The 25806-nt window shown below is 46.6% G+C and overlaps 1 protein-coding gene across 1 annotated transcript in view; it reads right to left on the bottom strand.

Annotated features, from left to right (window-relative positions):
• Positions 1-24238, bottom strand: part of LOC147626119 (putative serine protease EDA2) — a 186370-nt gene extending 162132 nt beyond the window's left edge. The window contains exons 1-3 of the mRNA XM_086817696.1: positions 23916-24238; positions 9709-9834; positions 9443-9598 (exon numbers count right to left, since the gene is read on the bottom strand). Of these exons, the coding sequence (XP_086673822.1) occupies positions 9443-9598; positions 9709-9834; positions 23916-24092 (459 nt within the window). The 5' untranslated portion in view covers positions 24093-24238. The remainder of the gene's footprint in view (positions 1-9442; positions 9599-9708; positions 9835-23915) is intronic.
• Positions 24239-25806: the final 1568 nt, after the last annotated feature.

The following is a 25806-nucleotide window of genomic DNA, read 5'->3' as shown; positions in this document are numbered from 1 at the left end:
CATCAGTCAATCAAGTATGTGTGTGATGCGGATGATTTGAGAGGAAGGAAAGCTCGATGGACTGAATTAATAAAAGATTTTGATTTTGAGATTCGTTATAGAAAAGGGTCCATGAATAGTGTTGCAGATGCGCTTAGTCGAATTAGAGAGGTGAATACTTTGTCGTTCACTGAGATTTCTACTGATTTATTTCAATCATTGAGAGGGCTTTGAAGGACTAATAGTTATTTTGGTCCATTTTGGCACAAGATCCAGGACGAGAGCTCATTGATTGACCAAGACTCGATGACTGAGCAACCTACCATTCAGGCTGCAGGAGGCCAGTGGATGATTCGGAATGGTTTACTATTCCGTAATGACAAAATTTGTGTACCACAGATCCCGGACATTAGGTCCAAGATTCTTAAGGAGTGTCACGACGCCCCTTCTGCTGGACACCCTGAGGTACACATGACATTATCGTTAGTGAAACACACTTTTTATTGGCCAGAGATGAAAGGGTATGTAGAAGATTATGTTCTCAAGTGTCAAGTTTGTCAAGCAAAAGAGGAAGGGAAGTATGTCATATGCAAGGTGTGTATCTACCGTGTGCTACACGCACACAAGACTTGCTTCGAGGTTGGGGAAGCTTGGAGCTAGGCAGACTCATTGACGAGCTGAGTTAGGGATAGACTAACGGGCGGGCACCCAAGTATGGACCATAGTTGTCACGGTACGAAAATACGATACGGTACGGTACGATACCGTACGGGAATATTCGGTACGATATGAAATTTTGGGATACGGTACGATAAAATACGGTTTTTATTTTTTACACTTACAAGCTATGGAGCTTCAAGCTTGAATGTGAGGGAAGGTTGGGAGGGGAGGAGTCTACAGTGCTTGAGAAACCAGTACATGGATATGTGTCTCTCCCGGTTGGATCTCCCGATTGTCTCCAAAAAAGAACCTGGATGGGTAATGCAATACCAAAGGTCTCCCAGTGTAGCGTTTATGACTAAGGGACCGTCCTTGCACAAATACGAGGAGTGCATCTAGGGTGATAAGTTTAGGGACTCCTCTCTAGATCAAAATGGCCATGTCCAAATGTTCTCCCTCGTGCATAACTTGAGAATCTAATTGTCTAGCCTACCTATACCAGGGATCCCCAAGTGATGTAGCAAGGTTCTCTCATCCTACCAATCAAGTGTACACTACCAGTCTACCTCGCCAGATTTTTTAGGTCTCTCCACAACCCCATATGGAATACTGAGTGGACACGAAAGTTGCGAAGTATTGCAAGCATTTGGGATCTTTGTAAAGCAGGGTTTCTATTTTTTTTTTAGCATTTGGAAATTCTTTTTCAAGGAAAAAAAATTTGTGGGGAAAAAAAAAAAAAAAAAAAACCTAACTCGTACCGTACGAATTCGTACGGTATCGTACCGTACGACTCGTACGTACGAACAGGTTCGTACGCGTACGAGAAACAACTATGGTATGGACGCACGGGCACCCAAGTGTGGACGCCCAATGACTGGCCAAGAGCCTATAAAAGGGTGGCCAAGGTTAGTCATTAGTCATATAGAGTCTCGCGTGTCTTTGTGAGAGCTCTATGGTCATGAGCCTGGATTTAGTGCAGACATGCACCTGCTTCATGCAGCCGAGGGCGGCAGCAATCTCGAGGCCCACAAGGGTAGCTTCGTAGCAGTATGGGATGTCACAAGGTAGAGATTGGTCGGTACATCCATCTACTTAGCTCAGCTCGTGGCTCGTTGGGGACAGCCAAGACTTGTGGGCTTGCCCACGACTGCCAAGGTTGGGAGGTGAGTCAGGCTTGCACCCCCGTGCTTGATTAAGATCCCCATTACCATCCTTGTCCATTCGCCGAACAATGTCAATCCCAGGTTTGTTTGCAGGTTTCGAGTCTTGTACACCAGGAGCGTTATACGAGAAGATCCTATGGGGATTTGACATGACGGACCTCGAAGAACGCACAGAGTCCGTGATAAAAGTCATTCAGCAGAACTTTTAAAGGAAGCCCTTGCACAGGATACTTGGAGGAAAGCCATGCAGGTGGAATTGGATGCCATCGAGAAGAATAACACTTGGGAGTTGGTACCGAGGCCGTCAAAACGGCCTGTCATTGGTGTCAAGTGGGTCTTTAAGCCCAAGTATACGTTAGATGGGTCGATGCCTTTATGTGGATGACCTTTCTCACCGACGGTCATCCTTTATGTGGATGACCTTTCTCACCGACGGTCATGTGGAGCACATTACAGTGACGAAAGCTACCTTGTCAAAGGAGTTTAAGATGACCGACTCTTGGGATTGGAGATCTAGTAGACCCAAAGGGGGTTCTTTGTCTCTCAGCAACGGTATGTTCATGAGTCGCCATTTAGGTGTTTTCTCATTTTTCCCCACTCTCCATATTTTTCCCTATTTTTACACCAGGGCCTCTGTTGTGGGTGTGCCCACCCGATTTAGGCCAACTGGCTACCTAGGGCCATATAAAATGGCCCCTTGCGTCCCAACACTTTTCATCTTGTATTCCGGAATTTCTCTTGTGTATATAGCAGAGTTATAAGCTTCTCTCTCTCTCTCTCTCTCTCTCTCTCTCTCTCTCTCTCTCTCTCTCTCTCTCTCATTTCTGCGTTTTTCTGTTGTGCACTTGCTCTAGGTGTTTTCAGATCTTGTCTTCATCTCCGTTGCATATTCTGACAGCAACACCATTAGTGTCAGCAGCGTGTTAACAGCTGCACAGTGTAGTTCCACCAGTCGATGTGAAAAGTTTGGTTGAACACAATGCTAATCAATACACTTAAATACACTAAGATTTCATCAATGTGAAAAGTTTGGTTGAACACAATGCTAATCAATACACTTAAATACACTAAGATCTCATGGACAACAAGCACAATATGATTGTCAATGGAGATCTTCAACTCACACTACCCTCTCAAGTGCACCCATGTTCCCTACCATTGTTCCACCCACACATGGTTGTTGAAATCTTCAATTTGTTGTGATCCTTCACAACAAAAGTCTTCAAGTGGTTGCAAGGAACCTTGGGAAAGCTTTCCTTATGGTTCAACTTGAGAAAGGAAGGCTGAAATTAGGGTTTTCAGCCAAAAGACCAGAAATTACAGAAAAATAAAAGGATTGTTTTGCTTAATTTGAGCCATTGGGAGTGTAGGAGAGTGAAAACGGCTTGGAAACACTCTTAGAAGCTTGGAAAACAGTCTAACAACTTGGATATAGTGTCGGGAAGGAGAAAGTGCAGAAAATACAGCCATAAAGCCTCTTGAAGTGGGCACCAACTTCTAGAGAGAGGGGAGAAGAGAGAGATGATGAGATGTCCACCCTGCATGTCAAGAAGAGGGGGAAGGTGTGTTGGGGTCCAAGCTGGGATTGACACATGGCTGGTTGCTCTCTTTGAACAAAGGGGATAAGGTCTGGGCAGTAGAGTCGTGGACATTGAGCTTTGTCCACCTCGGTACATTGGTGTGTGCGAAGACAAGGTTGGTCATAATTTATAAGTTAGTTTTGGTCACCCAAAACTTAATAAAGTGTTTACACACTCACTTATAAATTAATGCTAGATCCTAAGGCACAGTTATGACCAATACTTACCACCTGGGTCACATGCCACATAACCATGTCAACACACAGTTTCACACGCACGGTTCCCAGGCACGAGCGTTCCCTTACCCCGAACTACACATTGGTCAAGCAAGCATGAAAACAGCATGTGAATTCAATTTGTAAGCAAGCACATAAAGATGCTATGCAATGTAACATTGGTATGGACAATCCGCGTTCATGAGACTATACCAAAATAGACATGTTCCACGTAAGTATACGAGGTACCAAACTGTCACATGCACTCTGCACTGTAGTACATGGTGACAAGATCGCTCATCATCAGTGAGTAGGACCCTTAAGGATATGATATTGTCGTATGCCGTGGCCCCATTGTAATCCCCAGTCCGGGATATGTCAGGCACGAGCTGCGTAGGTCATTCCTTAGCCTTAGAGTGTCAGTCAACAGTCAAGTCCCTTAACCCACTTGAAGAGAATCGTTCATGCATGTAGAAGTCCGTGAAGCCTTAGGGTTTGCATTAGAAAGCATTCTGCATTTGGATAGCATTCATATCATGTGCATGTGAACCCTTGCATAAGCCTTACAATGTTATTTCACCATTTATCCATTATTATCATTTAGTTGGCAGCATTTAATGCTAAGTCGGCCAGCTTATTACCATTAAAAATAGCATATATCACATTATTCAAGTCATGTAGCTTTTATTCAACAGTCGGCCAGCTCCGTAGCCAGCCGACCAGCACCATATGCTCATATAAATAGGAATCGTTTTGCATCATTCATCCACCTCAGCATTCAACAATCAAATCATCATCACTTAAAGCATACATGAATTTAGCCAACCAAAAACGCATAATTCCACTGCATATTACATTGGTATCAGATTCAACTTGTCTACACACACAGCATCCTAGCGTGAGCATCATTGGATGGTCATACTTCGCTCCGGCACGACCACCGACTTCAAAAAAATGTCTACAGAGGAGAGTACACATTAGCAGGAAAACGTCTCCCTCGAAGGAGACCATGCTCTTCCACCAACAGTAGATACCATTGCTCTACTCCAATCACAAAACCAATTTCTCATGGAGTGTCTCCAACTCTTAGAGGCTACCGCAGCAAAACCCACTCCACCAACTACCCCCGACTTCATTTCTCTCTTCTTTCAGACGGAACAACAAAGACGAGAAGATGAGGCCAGATGGCGGGAAGAAAAAGCTGAAGCAGAAGCAAGAAAGCAACAAGAACAAGCAGATAGATGGGACTGTGAGAAAGCTCAACAAAGGTTGAAGAAGACGGGCATCAGGCTAACCTCGTAGCTCAGGAGCATCAACAAGAGCTTGATCGAGAGCGAATGATACTCGAACACAAGCGGGAAAGAGAGGCCATGCATCGGCGATTTCAACACACCCTCTCTTCAGTCTCTCCTTCCACAGGTGCCACCAGCCAAACTCCTGCGGCATCAACGACCGTCATCCGGACTCAGCTCAATTTTAGTAAGTATGACCGTAACTGTGATCATTTAGCTGTCAATCAATTTATTCATCAGTTTAATGCATATTTTCCTTTGGCAAAGCTAACAGATCCTCAAGATAAAGTCCATGTAATGGCTCCCCACCTTACAGGTGAGGTAGTCACTTGGTGGCAGCATTGGTCTAGTTTACATACACACCAGACCACACGTGTCACAGCTTTTCACTAGGCTCAAAGAGAACGGGAAAACTAAAGTAAATTTCTCCCTCCCCAGTATATGACCAAACTGGCAGATGAGTTCTATGGACTCAAACAGAACGTGTCACCCATGCTTCAGTTTTCCAGTAAGGTTATCACTTTAGCACAGCAGTTAGAGTTATCTAAGTGGGCCAAGATGGATCACTTCATTCGTGGATTGGATCCTAACATTCGGTTCACAGTTCGTAACTTTGAACCCAACACATATGACCGGACTTTGATTCTCGCTCAAAATGAAGAAATGAAGATGAACAGAAGCAAGCCAAAACAACTACAGTCTAGTACCAAACCCCTACAGCAACAACATGCTTCACAACCGGGGAAACGTTATTCGTCTTCTAAAGACGCTACGAAGGACGACAGTTCTAGCTCTACTTAAGGGGTAAGAAGGATAAGGAATCCAAACATAACAAAACCCCTAAGGAAAAAGCTAAAGCAGGCATCTTTGGAGGCAATCTTCCTCCAGAGGAGCAAAGGAAGTACCAATCACAAAACCGATATTTCTATTGTCATACCATTGGGCATGGTAAGAAGGATTGTCATAAATGGCAAGCAGAGCAAGCCTCTAAGCCACCTTCTTCGACAATTGCAATGGCATTTCTTGCTCCTATAGCACCACCTACTACCACCAACGCAGTTTAGCTTTTACCTTCTATGCATCCTATGCCATCTGTGGTATTTGATGCTAAGCAGGAGGGTGAGAGTGATGTTGCACAGAAAAGCCTTGATATTATCCGTGCAGAGATGGCTGCCCCCCCATTGGTAGTAGAGGCGCTCACTCGATCAGTCTCCTTTATACATAGCACTTGGGCTCTCCCTAGAGACAGATATGCTCGCTTAGCCCTGGAGTCTTCACGACAGTTGGCATCACAGGGAGACGGATCATGTTGGTATGCACAGATGACAGCTTGGTTCCAACTGCATGGCTTTAGTATGGACAGGCTACCTCCATTTCAGTACTCCCTAGATGCACCCTCCCTCTCTCTCACACGGGGAGAGATTACCAGACTTATCAGGCAGGACTTGACTCAGCTGGACACTAGGAGGACATGGATACAGCCGACACACGAGCTTGGTACGAAGATGACTTTCTATAGAGATCATCTTCTCCACCTCACGGAGGATGGGTTTGTGATTAGACCCAGCTACATGGACACTCATCTTTCTCATGGGGTACGGTGTGCTATTGGTCAGATGCGCACATCCTCACACCAGCTAGAGATTGAGACTCAGAGATTCAGAGGAGTACCAACTAAGGCCAGGATTTGTCAGTTGTGCTAGATGGAGCCAGAGACAGAGTTACATTACATGTGTCACTGTCCAGTATATTATGAGATATGACGCTGTTTTCACTACTTGTTGAGAGAGGGTTTCGGACCACTTTCCAGTGTCATGAGATTCCAGGATCACAGATGCCTCGGATTATACTTGCTGGAGCTACGTGGACATAGAGAGGGTCTCTGGAGAGGGAGGGGATCAGAGAGGGAGAGACACCTACAGTGGCAGATTACAGACTTCTTTCGACCAGAGATTGAGAAGTCAGGCCAGCAGGCATTGCAGCTAGCCCCAGAGTATAGCCGCACCAGAGGTACACTGATTGATCGGGCTATAGAGCTGGGGCAGTCCAACAAGGATTGAAGGTACCTAAATGAGGCTGCACCTCCTATTCCTAAGAAGCCACAGAAGTACTCCTTTGAGGACCTGACTTCCATGGGCCAAATACTGAGGATTCACCTAATGCATGCCTGGCCTTCTTGGTGCTTCTTAACTGCTTGTGTTTACCTTGCTTGGACCTGCACCCCCCTTATGACAATGCCCTTCAGAACTGCGATAATGACCTTGTGGTGCGCCCCTAGGATGGAGATTGGTCCTCGTGCGATGAACGTAGGGTGGGTGTGGCTACTAGTCCTTGTAAGTCTACTAGTTCGGGGTAGGGGAACTTCAAATATTCTGATATATGTTATGCCTTCCAAAAGAGGACTAATGACTACTTATGACCAATCTCCAAAAGGTAGAGAGATGATTTGATGTACAATGATGCTTAGCCTTATATAGGCCCTACATATGCAAGTCGGCCATAATTCAGGCTGTCGGCCTGTTGTTGATGGCCACAACTGAGTAAAATATGCCTTTTATGCTATGGTTTCACATGTGTGGGGTCGGATTGCTGAAGTGGCACTCCTATATGTTGGCCGACTGTGTTATGACCTGTATATGTTGTCAGTATGCCCTGATATTGTTGCCAAATATGTGCGGTTTAGCCATGTCACGCTGCGTGCACAGGCGTAGCTCCATGAGGTATAGTCCAAGACATCTCTAATCAGGGTAATCCATGACCAAGGCAAGTGGCCCAAATCCATTTCTAAAAAGGCAATGAAATCTCCTTCTGATCTCATAATATATGGGGCATCTGCAAATGTAATGCTCCTGTCTCCACCTCTAGTGAGCACAACTGCGAGATCCTCTCGTCTATCAATCGTGACAGCTCTCCCAGTCTCCATGTGACATAGCAGAAGCCTTCATGCCTTTAATTGCAAGCGATGTGAGGAAACCCTAATTTGACCTATAGCTATCCTCATCACATGTGACATACGTCTAAGCACATACTGGGGTTTCTGGATGAAGGCATCCTCGTGAGGTGGAGAAAATGATCCTGGTAAAATTGCATTTTGGTGCCAACTGCTGAGAAGCCACCCATGTAGTGTGTACCTCCAATCTCGTGATATCAGTGCGAATGAGGTGGTTAATATCCTGATGGGTGAGTGGGAAGAACGGGGAGTCAAGACTATAATCAAAGGGAGGGAGACAGTCAATCTGAAACCCATGTGCCAGAAACCACCGCGTGACCTTAGCATACCAAGATTTTCCATTCCTGGTGTCCACTAACCGTCGGGAGGACTCAAGTGATAGCCTCTGGAGAGCCTGTGTCCCAGTAAGGCCCTGTGGCCTCTACTCGACCAGGGCTGGTGGAGCACCGCCGAGCACTTTCCAAACCCCCCCCCCCCCCCCCCCCCCCCCCCCCCCCCGGGCGTCCCCGTGAGGGCGGAGTGGAGCAGAGAATGTGGCGCTGCCAGTGGAACGGGGGGTAAGGTGGGCAGCGAAGCTGTGGACAGCTAGGTCCCCGGGGACAGTGTACCCACCCTCACTGCCAATGGTCCAAGTTCGTGAACCCAAGATCGGGCACCCCCAAGTTCATGAACCCCAAGTGCAGACATCCTAAGGGTCACCCACAATCACACAAGGAGGGAATCTTTGGCTGCCTCACTCCCCAAACTTAGGGGCCACATTGGCCAACCACTTGACCGCTTAGAAGCGGTGCTCACCTACTTGTGCTCGGCGCCTCTCACCTACTCCAACGGCATCTGTCAATGACCACTTTTAGCACTTAGCTCGTGATGGCCCAAGGGGCCATGCTCATTGTATAAAGAGAGACCTTGGCATCCTGAGAGGGAATCCCAATGCAATACATAGTTTTGTGCTATTCCAACTCTTGTCTACTTCAATCTTGTGTATGTGCATGTCACTCTTGGGGACGGTTTGCTCCTATGTTGTATTCCATTCTTGAGTTTCTGGAGTGGGTAGTAGAGTGGGACAGAGTGGTCGCCATCTCCCTAGCCTGTGCCAACTCCTAAGGGTATACTACCCTAGAGAGGACCCTAGTGATTTTTAGTGTGCCGACACGTCGGACAACCGAGTCCGCTACAGACAGTGACGAGCACAGACAGCAGGGCTGCTGGAACTGGCACACACCGAAATAGTCTATCTTTTTGTATGAGTTTTTTTTAGTTTCTTTGTCTTTTCTATGGCTCAGTATCACATGGAACCCTTGTACTACTCTTGGTCTCATACATAAGTTTCTTTCTTTCTTTCTACTTTTCATCCCATCAGCTTTTACTTCACACACTCTACTGCTTTTCTGCCATTATTATGTGTGCTTGAAGCTTTAACCTTCGCTTTTTAATTTCCTCATCTCATCCTTTCTTGGCCATTTAAAATCAATCCCCCTTCTTCAGCCTGGCTTAGTTTTTATCAATTCAGAGCATACAAAGACTTTAACCCTAAAGACATCTCCATAATTATCAACATGAAAGCATATGCATACTAGTGAGAAAACAGTGAAAATTTTATGACCTGGTAGTAATTGCGGAAAGACGCCAAGTCAAATAAGGCTTGATTGGATGTAAGATACTTCAAGTTCTCTGTTGTCAGTTCCATGAATGGTGAGCTTTCACCATAATACCGATGTTCTAGGGTCACTAATGCTGCTTTGAACTTTTTGGCCAAAACCTGAACAAAAAAAAAAAAGTGTGTTTATACAAAAACACAATCAATGAAACATTTGCAAGACATCAAACTTAAACTCCAATATGAGCTTCATGAAAGAGAAGAGAGATTACTCCAGTATAGTCATTGGTGATGCCTCCACAAGTCGCCTCTCCACAAATAATCAGAAATATAGGTCCATAGGGTGCTTCAAAGTGATCCAAATATTCATAATACCTCTGCTGAAACTCACGGCGGTCCTACAAACCACCAAAAGATACCGAAGACAGTCTTTATAGCCTCTGTGTGATTGTTTTAATATCAATGGCATTAGCTGTGCACACTCATGTATGTGTGTGAGACTCCAAGTTGAGTCTCTGTTTTCTTTTTTGGCAAAAAGGAAACTTCCATTAAGTAGAACGTAGCAACAACCACAAAGTCTCTCATAAAGGAGGACTTGCAATAGTACAATCACACATGCCGGAGCCAATTGGAGTTCTATAAAGAAACAAGTGTAGAGTGCATTTATGCACTCAAATGAGAGGTGAAGGCTCTATATTGGCTGAAAATAGAGGATTTTATAAAATTAGCAAGAACAATGGCGGAGGGAAAAGGTTTTATTGGCTTCTTCAACTTAGCATGAACTCTCCCTTGATGATCTTTATATAGTGGAGTATGGAAGCTTGAAGATCTTTGTGAAAGATCTCTAGAAATATCCTAAAAGTTCCTATATACAAAAGGTCCATGGAAAGATTGAAAAAGTGTCTACAAGTTTCTCGAAGTAACACGCTGATGATGATGTTGCAGATATTTGTTGACGTGGAATATGTTCGCTGATGTTGCTACCATGTAGGCGATGATGTGGCAGACCATGTGGGACCCACATATGACATTGAATATCATCGGAATGCTATCAACAAACAGATCATAATGGTGCATGCCACTCAACCAAACTCTAAATGTGTAAGCTGATTTATGTTGGTTGTTTTAGGTTGGGGGGTGTGGGGGTTAACAAACTAATCACTATGGTATCAGGGTAAAGTAAAGGTGGTGTCTCTGTATGTAATCCCATGTCTGCAAGTAGCTGACTAAGCCAAATGCAATTGCAAGTACCATTTGTGATTCCTTTGTATTCTGCTTTGGTGGAAAAAAGCGAGTCAAGAGGCTGCTTCTTACTAGACTATGACGTAGCTCCACTTCTTGAATCAAAAGAAGAACCAAAGGTTGATCTCAGATCGTCTACATTGCCTGTCCAATCTGCATATGAGAATCCTCGTATTATGAATTTCCACTCGCCTTATACTCGATCCTAAAGGACTTGGTACCTTGAAGGTATCCTTTCCGCTGCATTCCACCATTATCTCCTTGGTGTCACCATGTGCTGACTCGCTGCTCCAACTCTATAACAGATGTCATGCCTAGTGACGGTCAGACAGACAAGGCTTCCAACAAGTTTGTAGACATAAGATTCCACTTCTTGGCCATCATCTGTTGAGGGCTTAATGCTTGAATTTGTCAGTGTGGACAAGGGCTTACAATCCTACGTCTTAAACTTTTTGAATGACCAAAATAAGTTTACTGTGTGGTAGTGAGGGTAGAGTCCTTGTCCCTGCTTATCTCTACTCTAAGGGAATAGTGGAGTCAAGCTAGGTCTTTCATCTAGAACTCCCTATGGAGTATATTTTTTATATATTTGATCCTTTCCTCATTACCACCAGTGACGATGAGATCTTCAACATAAAACACAACAATGACAACGCCTTCATCATTCGTTGTAACACTCAAATCATGTCCAATGTAGCATGCGGAAGAACTGCCAAAATCAAGAACTATACAAAAACGCAAAGAGGAACAGAGAGAAGAGATGAAGCTCACGCCCCCCCCCTGCTCGCGCTGCTACCTGCGCGCCCTCCCCCCTTCCCGCCCACGTGTCTGCTCCCCCCCCCCCCCCCCCCCCGCCTGCCCTCACGCAAGCTCCCCCCCCCTTCTCCGCCTGGCTTTCTTGCGCGCCCCAGCGCACCCGCCCCCTGCTCCTCTCCTTTGCGCCCCCCCTCCCTTCATCAGCGCCCCGCCCCCCCTCCGCCAGCCGTCGCCCTCTCTCCCCCCCCCTTTTTTCGCGCTAGTCTGACACAGACAACATGATAGTAGATCTTGCCAGCTCATCCATATCTTCCCACTCTTCAGCAGTAAGAGAAGCGGGCATTACACCCCTTTCTTTGATGGGCTTGTGCTGCTTCTTCTGGAGCAACACATTATAGCACTGGGTTTGCCAAATGTCATAGTTATGTGAGCCTTCAAGCTTCTTGATGTGAAGCAATGAAGAGCTCTCACCTGTGATTGCCATAGCAATATGCAACCTGTCAATGCCTGACTCCTTGCAAAATGTGCAAACACTGCACCAAAAGCACACAAAGTGCTCACAGTTGTTCTCCCAAAGTATATCTCCCACTGCGGAAGCACAAATGCAACTCTACTCCCACTTTATGTGATGAAATCACCAAAATCTGGTTGCTGCAGATTTAGGACAGCACCTTAAATGTGCTCTGTTGCCCTTCCAAAGTACTGTACAGCAGTACTAAGTGCTCACCAATGATGTACCAAATCTGTACCGGCAAGTACAGCAGCTGAAAATGAACCTTTTCCTCACTCAAATCAATGTGCAGCCATGCCAAAACTTGTACAAAGCTGTACCAAATCTGTACCAGCAGGTACAGTAGCAATAAATGCTCTCCTGGCTGTCCAAATGAGTGAAAATCAGACTTTTACAGTCCCGAACACTGCATACAACAGTCCCGAACAGAAATTGGGCAAAAGCCCCTTGACTGCAAGCTGATTTCTGAGGATTCAAGGCATAAATGTCTTGCCTGTTGCTTTGCCAAGCTCAACAAGCATACGATCTTGAAAAGCTCCTTGATTTAAGATCAATTGCTGATCATACATGGTACATTGACGCACATGAAGGCATCCAGAGTCTTCGCGATGCTTCCCCCTGGCCACATATACATCCAATACATGAAAGCCCCTTGATTTACAGGCACATTGAGTGCTTGACAGGCATCAACACATTGCCCAAAGCATCAAATGCGATTGCCTGCATGCAAATCAAACCAATCGGCACAAAAGCCCCTTGATTTGCACTGCAATTTGCTGCAATTTTGCCCGAATGCATAGTTACCACGGAACGGGAACGTTCCGGGAACGTCGGATGCTAGAACGGGAGCGGGAACGGGAACGGGAGCGGATCGGGAACGTCGCGGAACGCCACGTCATATGACATGTCAGCATATGACACAAAAAAATGTAACTTTTTGTATACGGATAGCCAAATATGCTTCCTAATATTTGCTCCCCCAAGACATGAACATACATTTCTGCAAGCAAAACACAACCCCCCCCCAAAAAAAAAAAAAAAAAAAAATGCGGAACGTTCCGACGTTTCGGGAACGTGCCTTCGCCCGGAACGGCGTTCCGGCGTTCCAGGAAGGCGGAACGACGTTCCGTGGTAACTATGCCCGAATGTGCGATTTCTCACATCATACAGCATGTATGAATGCTTAATTGCACAATTACATCAAAAACCCCAAATTTCGACATCCAATTTCCTGCAAATTAATCCTGATTGTGACCAATGTCACCCAATTTTGCCAATTTTGCTCAAAAATTGAGCAATTCGGCACCTGACCTGCTCAATTGATGATTGTACCTGCTCAATTGCAAATTGGACATGCAAATTCCAAAAAATTGAAGCAAATACCTCAGGTAATTTTTTGATTTTTTTTTTGTTGCAGGAAAGGGGGGTTTGCTGCTGCTGCTGCTGCTGCTGCTGTGCAGGTGGGCAATTGAAGGAGCTGATGCTACTTCAGTCTGAAATATTGATTGGCCTTTGAAGGTCGCAGGGGAGGGGCACACAGTGTTGCCCAACGCTTCTTCTCAAGAATCCAAGGCTGGGAGCCTTCTACTACGTCGAGCTGCAAGGAATCAGCGTAGGCGGCACCCGGCTAAGCATATCTCCGTCCTATTTCACACTGTAGTCGAGCGGGAACGGGGGCGTGCATTACTCGCTTGGTTGCACCGGCGTATGCGAGATGCGTTTGCGGCGGGCGCCTCCAATCTCTCGCATGCACGTGTACTTTGCTACGCCTTGGGGCCACCAACGCTACACGCGACGACCCTCTCGTAGGCGTGTTCGCTCGCCTTCGCCTAGTAGCAAGCCGTCGACCAACGACTTACTGCCTTCACCTAGTGGCCAGCGTTTACACAGCCTTACGCCTTGCTACGTGCGAATGGGTACGCCGCTGCACTCCTTCTTCGCTCGCCTGCCTCCCCTTCGCGCTACGGGTGTTTTCGCTACACGTTCACCGCACCATCCTTGCCGGCTCGTGTCAAGTCGTAAAAGCCTTCACTTCACCCACAGCTGTACGACAGTTCTCACTGTCTTGCAGCGCACGTGCTCCTTGCTGAGCACCGAAAGCTCCAAGCAATCTCTTCTGCTCGTGCCAAGCTCAAGGCTCCATAGCCGAGCTTCTTCTTCTTCGCGATGAAGACGACTCCGCACACCCGCACACAACCATGGCTCTGATACCAGTTGAATGGGAGAGTTAATTAGAGTTAGAGTTCATGTGAGAGACATACACAGAGAAACAAGGGAGAGAGAGAGAGAGAGTTGTGGGGATACGTCAACTCATGAGAGAATGAGTGTGTGACTCCCCTATCACACATGTATATTGCACTAGTACACATAGTGCACTTAGTACATTAAAAGTACTAAGTGTACTATGTACTATAACTTATGGGCTTGTACACACTATAAGGGTGGGCATAGTGCCTTTACCCCAACAAGGGCAAATGCACCGCTAAAGATAGAAAGAATAAGCACAATATCAACTGGCCGCAACTCGGACAAATAACTTCACAATGTGAAGTGAAATCTGCATGTCCGCTAATACGACTGAATTATATACCTAGATGAATCCAGAAACATGCCCAAATTCACCTTTTAGGAACGTGCATGTGGTCTATAACAATAAGCAACAATGCTATGCATACGCTTTGTGGTGACCAAGTGAACTGGCCGACCAGCAACCCTCGACAAGTTAATTCACATGCTGCAGCCGACAGGACATTCTTCAAACTTCATCTGGTTGCCCTTCAGGATTAGCCTCTGAGTTCAGCCATTGCATGTCTTGCACATTACATCTAAACTAGATGACGGGATTCCAGTCTATATTCTTGGATAACTTTCATCACCCCATTCTCCGTTCCCGAAGTCTCCCTGTCATCCTTCCCAACCCTAGCAACCCTTTTGTCACACGCGGAAGCCTCTGTGGCCAGATCATCACTCATAAGAAAAATGCAGCACTCCCACTGGATGCTTGATGCACAAACAACTGGATAAAAACGCAAGAGAGAAAGCAGTGACCTAACCTACTCAAAATCTTATTCATATACTTGTGTGTTACAATGCCATGTTGGAAGCTTAGCTTCCCTTGAAAAAGGTCACTTGTACTCCTACCTATGACCCAAGTCCCAAGTGGGAACTTGAATGACTGACTAAGAGACCTGGCCCTCTTTATATAAGCCCTTATAACCTGGCCGACTGGACCAACCCTGGCCGATTGGACCAAATCTGGCCGACCAGCATTTAATGCTGCCGACCAACACAATCCTGGCATTTTCCTCCTGTTGGGCTGCTGCTGGCTGCCTACCGACTGCTGGCTGATGAAAGCTCCACGCTGCCCTTCACAACCTTGTGAGGCTGCCGCCTGCTCCACGCCTTCTCATCCATTGTTGCTGGTCACTGGCTACAGCCCTCTTGGTCCCACTCAGCCCTAAAGAGGTGTCTGACTCTGTCCTACTGCCGGTCCAGATCAGAAGAAGCATGTCCACGTGGCATGCACATGACACCTTTCACTGAAAACCTGGCCCGGTCTCCAAATCCACTCTTAACACTGATGAAGATCTATGCATCTGTTCCATACAGTCCCCATTTTGTTCTTGCCCTGTCCCCGAACATTGTCTTTGGTCTTCTTTCCTGAGAAATGAGTCTGGCACTCTCACTCCACCCCTTGGGGGATCAACCTCCCTTGCAACCGTTGCCTAAAAGCCTTTCCTGGTGTGCCCCAAGTGGCACCCGACTCAAAGGACTGCCATTCCCTTGGGCTTTGTGGAACACCGTTGCCTAAAAGCCTTTCCTGGTGTGCCCCAAGTGGCACCCGACTCAAAGGACTGCCATTCCCTTGGGCTTTGTGGAACACCACCAACTAACCTCCTGGGAGTTCTTCCCTGTCTTGTGTTCCTTGCCTTGGGCCTCATACCTGTGCACTTTCCCGTACCTTGGACGTACGCACCTTCATCTGGGACTGAATCAATGTTTAGCCTTGCTGAGCCCGATGCTTTGATACCAATGTTACATGCGGAAGCTTTGGGGTCGAATCGGTAACTTCAATGCTCAGAATTCAGCAAATCTTTCACGACGAATATAACACACAAAACTGAAGTAGATGTGCAAAAAATAGAGAAATGAAATGATATATTAATGTCTTCAAAAGGCCAAAATGACCTATGACACCAAAAAGGTTACAACAATTGGTGGATCTGATACAATGTCTGTGTAAGAAAAGCTAAAACAACTAAACAACTAACTGAAACTGAAACAACAACTATGAGGAAAAGTAAGGTACTAGGAGCTCCTAATGGATAACATCTGGGAAGGAAAACTCCAGCAACAAAGGTAAGCATCATATACATCACTATCCAAAGATGTCTCTCATCGGTCGATGGCGGATATCCTCAATGTCCTCCATGGTGAGTACTCTGATTGGACGTCTCCCATGCCGTGCTAGTATGGTCCTGATCCTCTGTTGTAGTCTCCGCCGGTGTCCAGATGGCCCTCTCATCTTGGGGCACTTGGACTGCCCCATCTCTATAGCCCGATCAATCAGTGTACCTGTGGTGCGGCTATACTCTGGGGCTAGCTGCAATGCCTGCTGGCCTGACTGCTCGATCTCTGGTCGAAAGAAGTCTGTAATCTGCCTCTGTAGGTGTCTCTCCCTCTCTGATCCCCTCCCTCTCAAGAGACCCTCTCTATGTCTACGCAGCTCCAGCAAGTATAATCCGAGGCATCTCTGATCCTGGTATCTCATGACTCTGGAAAGTGGTCCGAAACCCTCTCTGAACAGGCAATGAAAACGGCCTCGTATCTCATAATATACTCGACAGTGACATATGTAATGTAACTCTATCTCTGGCTCCATCTAGCACAACTGACAAATCCTGGCCTCAGCTGGTACTCCTCTGAATCTGCCAGTCTCAATCTCTAGCTAGTGTGAGGATGTGCGCATCTGACCAATAGCACACCGTACCCCATGAGAAAGATGAGTATCCATGTAGCTGGGTCTAATCACAAACCCATCCTCCATGAGCTGGAGAAGATGATCTCTATAGAAAGTCATCTTCGTACCAAGCTCGTGTGTCGGCTGTATCCATGTCCTCCTAGTGTCCAGCTGAGTCAAGTCCTGCCTCGTAAGTCTGGTGATCTCTGCCCGTGTGAGAGAGGGAGGGTGCATCTAGGGAGTACTGAAATGGAGGTAGTCTGTCCATAGTAAAGCCATGCAGTTGGAACCAAGCTCTCATCTGTGCATACCAACATGATCCGTCTCCCTGCGATGCCAACTGTCGTGAAGACTCCAGGGCTAAGCGAGCATATCTGTCTCTAGGGAGAGCCCAAGTGCTATGTATAAAGGAGACTGATCGAGTGAGTGCCTCTACTACAAATGGGGGGGCAGCCATCTCTGCACGGGTAATATCATGTGGTACGGAGGCCTTGGCCCTAATCATCCGAGAAATCATAGAAACCAAGGGCCTCTCCATACATCTCCATCTATCAGTGCTACCAGCTCGACTGTGGTGATCCACTGAGGGTCCCCATATCTCCACTCCATACAGCATGGCTGAAGTGACCAAAGTGTCAAAGAGCCAGAGCTTTGTTCGAGGTTCCTGAAACTGAACTTGCGAACACATCCTCTCTAGTCTCCCCAATGCTGCATAAGCTCTAGTCAATCTGGTCTCCGCTGCTCTCCTCAAGGAAAATAGTGGGCCACTAAAAACCACACCAAGGTAAGTATATGCATCTGTATACTCCACTATCTCCTGACCATATGTAAAGGTGGGTGTTGACCTCCTAACCCACTGTGCTGTGGTGTTAAACACCATCACCTTGGTTTTACAAAGGTTAATAGACAATCCACTGTCCTGTGCAAACGTGTGCAATGCATCCAAATGACGATGCATCCCCTCTGGAGAATCTGAGATCAACACAATATCATCAGCATACAATAACAGTGGAATCCATGTCCCTTGCTAGCTGTGCTCCTCTGTCACCCTCCCGCTCTACATAGTCCGAAACCTCATCCACATACATCCCAAATAAGGTGCGAGAAAGGGGGCAGCCCTGTTCACCCCAATAGTGGAGTGAACCATCTTAGATATACCTTGAGTAGTACGTACCTGCCCCACAACTGTCTTGTATAAAGCCATGATTTCCCAAATCAGCTCTGTGGGCACTCCCATCTCCTGTAGTCTGTGCATCAGTCTGGCTCTCGGTACTGTGTCAAAAGCTTTGCGGAAATCCACAAAGCAACAATAAATCCTCCTGTCATATGATCTGTCCTCCTCAATAATAGCTCTGAGTGTCAAGATATGGTTTAGAGAGAGAGAGAGAGAGAAGAAGAAGAAAGAAAGATATATTAACGTCTACGAGAGGCCAAAGTCGGCCTATGAGACAAAAAATAATACAACTGTGTTCTTCTGGTCATCGGAAGAGCAGAAAAAAGAAAGAAAAGGAAAAGAAAGAAAAGAAAAAGTGTGCATGTGTCTGGATACAACTGTGAATCATCATGGATCGGTGGAGCCCATATACAAACAATTTAAAGGGGGGTGGGGATGTGGATGGAGTGCTAAGGCAAGATGCATCTCTATATGCTAAAGGGGTAATACAAGCATGCTGTGCAAATCTATGTCTAACTCCATCCAGTGCCATAAGAGGGATATAAGATATCATACATCGCCGATGCTGAGGCTGTGAGTGACGTGAACATGTACCCTAAGTCTGAATGAAAGCGAGCTAGCCTCTCCTGTGTCTCCATCTGGTGTCTCATCCGAATAGCTGCCATCTCTCGGTGACGGAGTCGAGGTGCTCTATGTCCAGTCTGTCTAGGTCTCCTCCTGGCTCTCAATTCCTCTGCTCTCTGTGCGGTCACCCCACGTGGTACATCAGCTGGCACTAGCATAGCTCTCTGGAAGAAATCTGTGAGTTGGGACTGTCTCCCAGCCCTAGTGGGAGCGGGTGTCTGAAGGAGTCTCTCTCGAGAACTATGAAGCTCTAGTAGTAGTCTGCCAAGCTATCGCTGGTCCGAGGCCTCCATCAACTAATGTAGTGACGAGTGCTCCTCAAACAATCCTGCATATCTATCTCTGACCCCCTGGTGGGCTCTACATCTACATACAAAGTGATCCTCAGTCTCCACCTCCTTGCGGCACAATCTGCATATCCGCTCGGCTCTGGGAACCCGTGCCGCTCTCCCAGCCTCTATCTCTAGCTGATGTCATGAGACTCGTAGCTGTCCAATAGCAACGCGAGAGCTGTGTCGCATGTATACATCTATATACCACGGTCGCTGTATAAACCCATCCCCTAAGATGCTCATAAAGTGGTCTCTATAATACAGCATCTTCGGTGGTAGTGGGCTCTCTCGTGCTGTCCATGTCTCCTATATGTAGCGCTGCCATGTCCTATCTCATCACTCTGTTCCTCTCATTGAGAGAGAGGTAACCCCGTGGAGCAGACTGATCATACTGAAAAGGTGGCAACCGCTCAATGTCTATCCCATGATGTGAGAACCACTGTAGCATCTGTGCATACCAAGATCCAGTGTGTCCAGCCTCGGCCAGCTGTCTGGATGCCTCAAAAGCTCGGTGGGATAATCTCTCCGTGGGCATCTCCCTCATCCTGTATATAAAGGATATCGTCTGGAACAATGCCTCCACTGCCATAGGTGGTGTAGCAAACTCAGCCCAAACAATGTTGTGCGGGACGGATGGTTTGCTGCGTATCATCCTCGAGAGCATCAAGATCTGTGGTCTCTCCAGCTGTACCCATGTGGAGGCTGCAAGCCCTGGTTCCCAAACCGCTGCTGCATACATCAAGGCTGGTGTCACTAATGTATCAAAGAGCCACCCCTTCGTGCGGGGTTCTTGAAAATGTGCCTGATGACACTGACGCTCAAGGCCAGCAAGAGCTGCATACCCCCGGGTCACTCTGTCTCGGACTGCCTGAGCCATGGAGAAGCGTCCAGCTGAGCTAGTAAATGTGATGCCAAGGTAAACATAAGAGCTCACCACCTCGACCCGCCCTCCTGCTAATGTGAGAGTAGTGTGGCTCCTGACTGCGGGTGAGGTGTGGAAGATCATAACCTTGGTTTTCCCAAGGTTCACTGTGAGACCCTGCTGTGCGCAAAAGTCATCAAGAGCCACAAGGTGTCTTTAAGCCCAACCTGCGTGTCGGATACCAAGACGATGTCATCAGCATAAAGCATAACATGGACAGTAATACCTGATAGCTTAACCCCAGAGCCTCCTCCCTGTGTGATGTAGTCGACCACCTCATCAATATAGAGCCCAAAGAGCGTGGGGAAGAGTGGGCACCCCTGCTTCACACCAATGGTGCTAGCAACGGTGTCGGACAAGCCTCCTGGGCATCGGACTCTCCCAAAGACCTGCTCATATAGCCTGTATATGCCCCACATCATGTCTGACGGTATGCCTAGTGTCTGTAGTTGCCGAAAGATGCGCTCTCTAGGCACAGTATCAAATGCCTTGCGGAAATCCACAAAGCAACAATAGAGCCATTGTCTCTGTGCCTTGGCCTGATCAATCAAGCACCTCAATGTAAAAATGTGGTCGATGGTCGAGAAGGCTCGTCGGAAGCCTGTCTGGCCTACTGCTCTTAATCCCCCATCCTCTACATGAGTGCTCAGCTCTGCCTCCAAAACTGCCCCGTATAGTTTGGCCAATATATGGCCAATCATGATGGTCCTGTAGTTCCCGGGGTCTAGTACATCTCCCGCTTTATGGATCGGCACAATAGTGTGCATCGTCCACTCAACCGGAAACCCCTCTGACAGAGCTCTGTTGAAGAGATAAGCAAGAAATGGCGCCAATGTATCAATAGCATAGATGAGATACTCTCCCTGTAATCCTGTATGATCTGTCACCCGTCCATGTTGGAGTCGGCATATGGCCCTCCTAACCATAGGTGGGGTGAAGAAGGTGGAGACTGTGGGGCATGGCTCTATGGGTTGTGGTATAGGGGGCTGTGCAAGCACATCATAGAGTCTCTCTGCATATGTCCGCCAGGTCTGAGGATCGGTAATAGGTGTGGGAGGACGGGGCTCTCTGAGTCTCCTCCAAGCAGCAGCAGCAGTAGCATCTCTGCTCATGAGCATGTGATATGTGTCCCAGTACTGAGCCTCCTCATAAGCTCGCCGCTTACAGCGGGTGAGAGTATGCATCCTCCTGTCTGCCTGTCTTTGGGTGATCTCCCCGCGAGCCCTCTGCACTCGGAGATTGCGGTAAAGGTTTCTGCACTCATCATCATACCATCGGTTCTGGGGCATGCTCCCAGATGTAGGTGGCTGTCCTGTTTGTATGTGGTATGGGAAACTCCTCGCGGCTACGGAGTGTAGTACATGTGAGAGCTGGGAGGTGAGCATAGCCATGGGTGCCGATGGGTCTAAGGCAAATAGCTGATCATGAACATGATAGTCATACACATCGGCTAGGTCCTGAGTGAAGTGGAAAATAGTGCGTAGTGGCTGTATGTTGGGTGGGTGGGTCTCCAGTAAGCTCCTAAAAGTGAGGGATAGATATGTATGATCCGCCCCAATGGGGCATGGAGGTACGGTAAAGTAAGACACCATATCTGCTGCCTCCCGGGATCCCATCACATAGTCCACTGTACTGCTGCCACCCCCCACTGGAAAGCAAGTCAACCCACCTGAATCTGGCCACTGAGTCATCCCTAGGAAATAACGAGATGGTGTCGAGCCCCCAAGCTCTAGCAAATGTTGCCCATATCCACTGCTGTCAGCTCCTCCGTCAGGGAGATCCGAGTGGTCCCTATATTCTCTGTAGCTAGCGGCTCTAGTTTCAAGGAATCCTCAAAGTCATAGATCTCACACTGTCTGCTCTGAGTCTGTGCATTGAAGTCCCCCATCAAGAAGACTTCTCCCAGTGTCGAATAGTGTAAGATCTCCTCAGATTAGGCAGAGTATGGAGACTCACTAGCCTCTCCTCCACCAGGCTCCTCAGTGGTGGCAAACCGCGACCCCTTCAGAGGAAAGTAGCAAAGGGCGATATAAATCCATCTGGTCTCCGAGAGGAGTAAGCTAATCCACATGTATCTCGCCTCCGAGTCTCATGCTACGACTCGAACATGCTCATGTAACCCATGTCTGAAAAGCACTGCAATACCTCCTGAACCTCGGGAGGTGGCCTGTCTCATCCCCTGTCACAATGAGCTGACTCCCACTGATAACCCTCAACCCTTGGTAAGCCCCTCTCCAAGCTCTCATGTGTCTCTGTCATCAAGATGATATCCCGGCCCTCCATCACCTCCTCAAGTCTCCCTGGATGTGTCCATAGGGCCCCATTACAGTTCCAGACTGCTATGTGTATCTCTTTGTCTTCATGTTGTTTCCTCCATGTCTCATAGGCCAGATGGCGCTATTCGACCCTCTTCCCATCAATGTAGATGTGACCATCCCTATAATGTGCCTTCTTCCCTTCTTTGCGTGCCACCTTGATCTTCGGCATGCATAATCCAGCTGCATCCATGTGAGGTCATCATCGAAGTAGATGGAGTCCCCTTGCAAGCTCCTCAAGATAGCACGTCTTCTCATAAAGCTCATCTTACTCTCCTCGTCCGGGAACTGTAGCACTAAGGCCTTGCCTTTCGTGGAGTCCTTTGGGGTTGTCCTCCATACTCTAGTGAATGGGAGCGGCTCATCCTCCTTTAGTCCCAGCTTGGTACATAGGTTCCGCCCGTCAATCTCGGGCGTGGAGGCAGTGCTCTCTAGTATCCCTGTGACTCGGATGTTTAGGCGCCGGATCCGTCGCATCTTCTCTTCATCAAGAGTAGACTGCATCATGTGTACATCTTCTTGTACCTCCTTCTTGATGTTCTTCTTCATCACTTGTACATCTTCTTGCACCTCCTTTTTGATGTTCTTCTTCATCACTTCTACCCATCCTTCGCGGGCCGCCTCCATTTTCCCCTCGATTGTGTGGGTGAGGGTTTTGGTGATCTCTTCTTTGTCCACCTCAAGAGTCTCTCCTTCCTCCCGTAGACGATCGCGTAAGAGAGAGAGAGAGAGAGTAGAAGAGGACACGGTATTGGGTCCCAAAAACCCTTTGTAGGCCCCCCACCACAAATGGTGTATTTGCTTTATTAGAATGATGCAAATCAGCAAAATAAAGACTGAAATCTTGACCTTCACCTTTCACCTTGCCTTAAGCTTTCCCTTGGCTGTCCAGGCCCTTGAAAACCCTCAACGATTGTGAATAATGAGATGAATGACTGAATACAGCCTACAGGACTTGGGTATTTATACCCGATAATGCATCCAATCAGCCGGCAGAATTTTTCCCTCCACGACTTGTTCCAGCAATATATATGCTTTTAACACTTATTTCACACTATGAAGGGCCGCACATTACCCTGGATGGTGTCCAGGCTGTGTGCAATGAACTGGCCGCCCCGCAGGCAGCCACCATGGCCTGGCCGACTGGCTGGCCAAGGCTAACAGGGCTGACCGACAGTATATCTATGATGTGGTGATGAAGCGATGCTATATATATGGGGTGGGCTGCTGGTCGGCCCAGTACAGGGTCTGTCGGCCAGCAGCACAAGCATTTTTGGGACTTTTGTCCCGGTGGGCTTGGAGGACCTAGCCAACCAGCTCTAGAGGACCTATATAATAGGTGCCTCAGTCCACTTTAATTTTATCTCCATTTTTCAGCCCTGACTTGTACATACCAGCACTCACTGGCCTCCCTCTCGGCTGTACCTTCAATCGTATTCAGGTTCTTGATCATCTACATTCTAGATTTACAACAGTAGCACATAAATCTCAAAGGCCGCGGGTGGTGGTTGTTCTGTACGGCGAATTCTCATTCAATTGATTTTTCGTAATGATGAACTTGATCAAACATGAAAAATATTCATTGAGGAGCTGAACCTCTTGATTGAAAAAACTTACTCCCCATTGCCATGAAGGGAACCCACCTGAAGCGTGAAGTGATCGATGCGCTGGGACATCCACCTGGGCTCCTGTGTGAGGTAGTGGCTGCCGGACGATAAAGTGGCGGCTCTGAAGAATGGCGCGAGGGCGGACGCGTGCACGATGTGAAACACCAGAATGCCAATGATACTGATGATGATAATGCACAGAAACGGCGCCATAGCATTTGACAAGCGAGCGAGCGCGAGAGAGAGAGAGAGAGAGAGACGTGAAAGTAAGAGGAGAAGAAAAATGACCAGCAATGATTTCGACAGAGATAATAAAGTCTAGTCTACGTATAAAAGAAAAACAATAGACAAATCACAATGCGCCAATGGTAGCAAGTGCATTTGTGTTAGAGAGAGAAGGGACCAACCTTTAACCTTTAAGTCTAAGTGTTACCCGTGGCACTTAGTCCTGAGGGAGACCAACTAGACACCCTTAGTCAACGAATTGAGTTCCGTGGTGTGTAATCTCATATTTTGTAATATGCAAGTATTGTTTTGTTTTAAAAATGCAAATGAGAGGTTTGTAATACTACTCAGCAACAAAAGTGCATACACACTTTTTTTGTAAGCACACAATTAATACATGTGTGTACATATATAAATATATATGGCTTCTCTTCTCTTCTCTATATATATAAATGTATATATAGTTTCTCTTCTCTTCTCTATATCTATTATATAAAGGAAGAGTTTCACAAAGTTGCCATGTGGCAAGAACTTGGAGGTTCGGGAAGAGGAGGAGGAGATTTGGGGAGGTTGGGGTGGAGGTTTGAAGAGATGTGAGAAGCATGGGTCAGCCCACTAGTTATATATATAATATAACCACACTTGATGTGGATGGAGAGTTGACACACTTCCTCTCCAAAAATTACAAAACTCAAAGAACATGTCATAGAATATTTTTATTCTTATAAACATAGTACCATAGGTTTATGAGTTTGATTTATGTAATCAAATTCTCACAGTATTTTGCATTTCAATACAAAGCTAGATTTGTGTATTGGGATTAGGATACAAGACTTGTAAATAACCAATCACAGCATCTAGCTCTCTGTGAGCTGAACTCTATGTAAAGATGTCAAAGTGTAAAGTCATAGAAGGCCATTAAATAACCAATCAACGCAATTTGTCACCATCACATGTTTTTGAAATGCCATCAGTCTGTTGTACATGAGTCCAAGCACATCTTAAAAAGTGGATCTTATGCCAAAAATATTGTGACAAATTCAAACGTGGTTATTAGCAATGTGTTATATATATGCTTCAGTACACCATTAAGCCTTTTTACGTTAAAATATTGTTATGCCACAAAAAAACAAAACTATCAAAGTTGAGCTATACATGTTTGTTATGCCGCACAAAAGAAGACTATTAAAATTGAGCTACGAAATACTTATGGTACATATTACTACACAATACAAGCCATAGCATCAGCAAAAGGTGAAGGCAAGATAAAACAAAGCAAATCGGACGAGTATTGACATCATAAAGGTATGTCTCATAAACAAGTAAATCAACTATGGACCCTTGTCTTGTGAGGAACCAAAGCCTACCCAATGTAGTCATAGAGATTGGGGCATTGTAAATAATATTATTAAATGTTCCAAAACGATAGGGAGATTCCTAAGTATACACTAATAAAGGGATGGGCTAAATAGCTTCTTCGTGGCTGGTTTTATGTCCACTTCTCATTTTTAATGGATTTTTCTAACGTTTCTTATGTGGTAGGAAGTTATTCTTGGTCTCAAGACAATGAGATGAGTACAAGCATGCCATGCACCACTATGAGTGGGCATTGTTAACAATTTAGCGGCACAAGGGTGCCACTCCACAATGATATACAATGATATTGCATATGTAAGTCTCGTAATCTAACTACAAAACTGAT

This window comes from Cibotium barometz, chromosome 23 (genome assembly GCF_041138505.1).
Source record: "Cibotium barometz isolate CiBa-2024 chromosome 23, ASM4113850v1, whole genome shotgun sequence".
NCBI classification, from domain to species: domain Eukaryota; kingdom Viridiplantae; phylum Streptophyta; class Polypodiopsida; order Cyatheales; family Cibotiaceae; genus Cibotium; species Cibotium barometz.
Note: the sequence above shows the minus strand (reverse complement) of the source record. Positions and strands in the feature narration are given on the sequence as shown.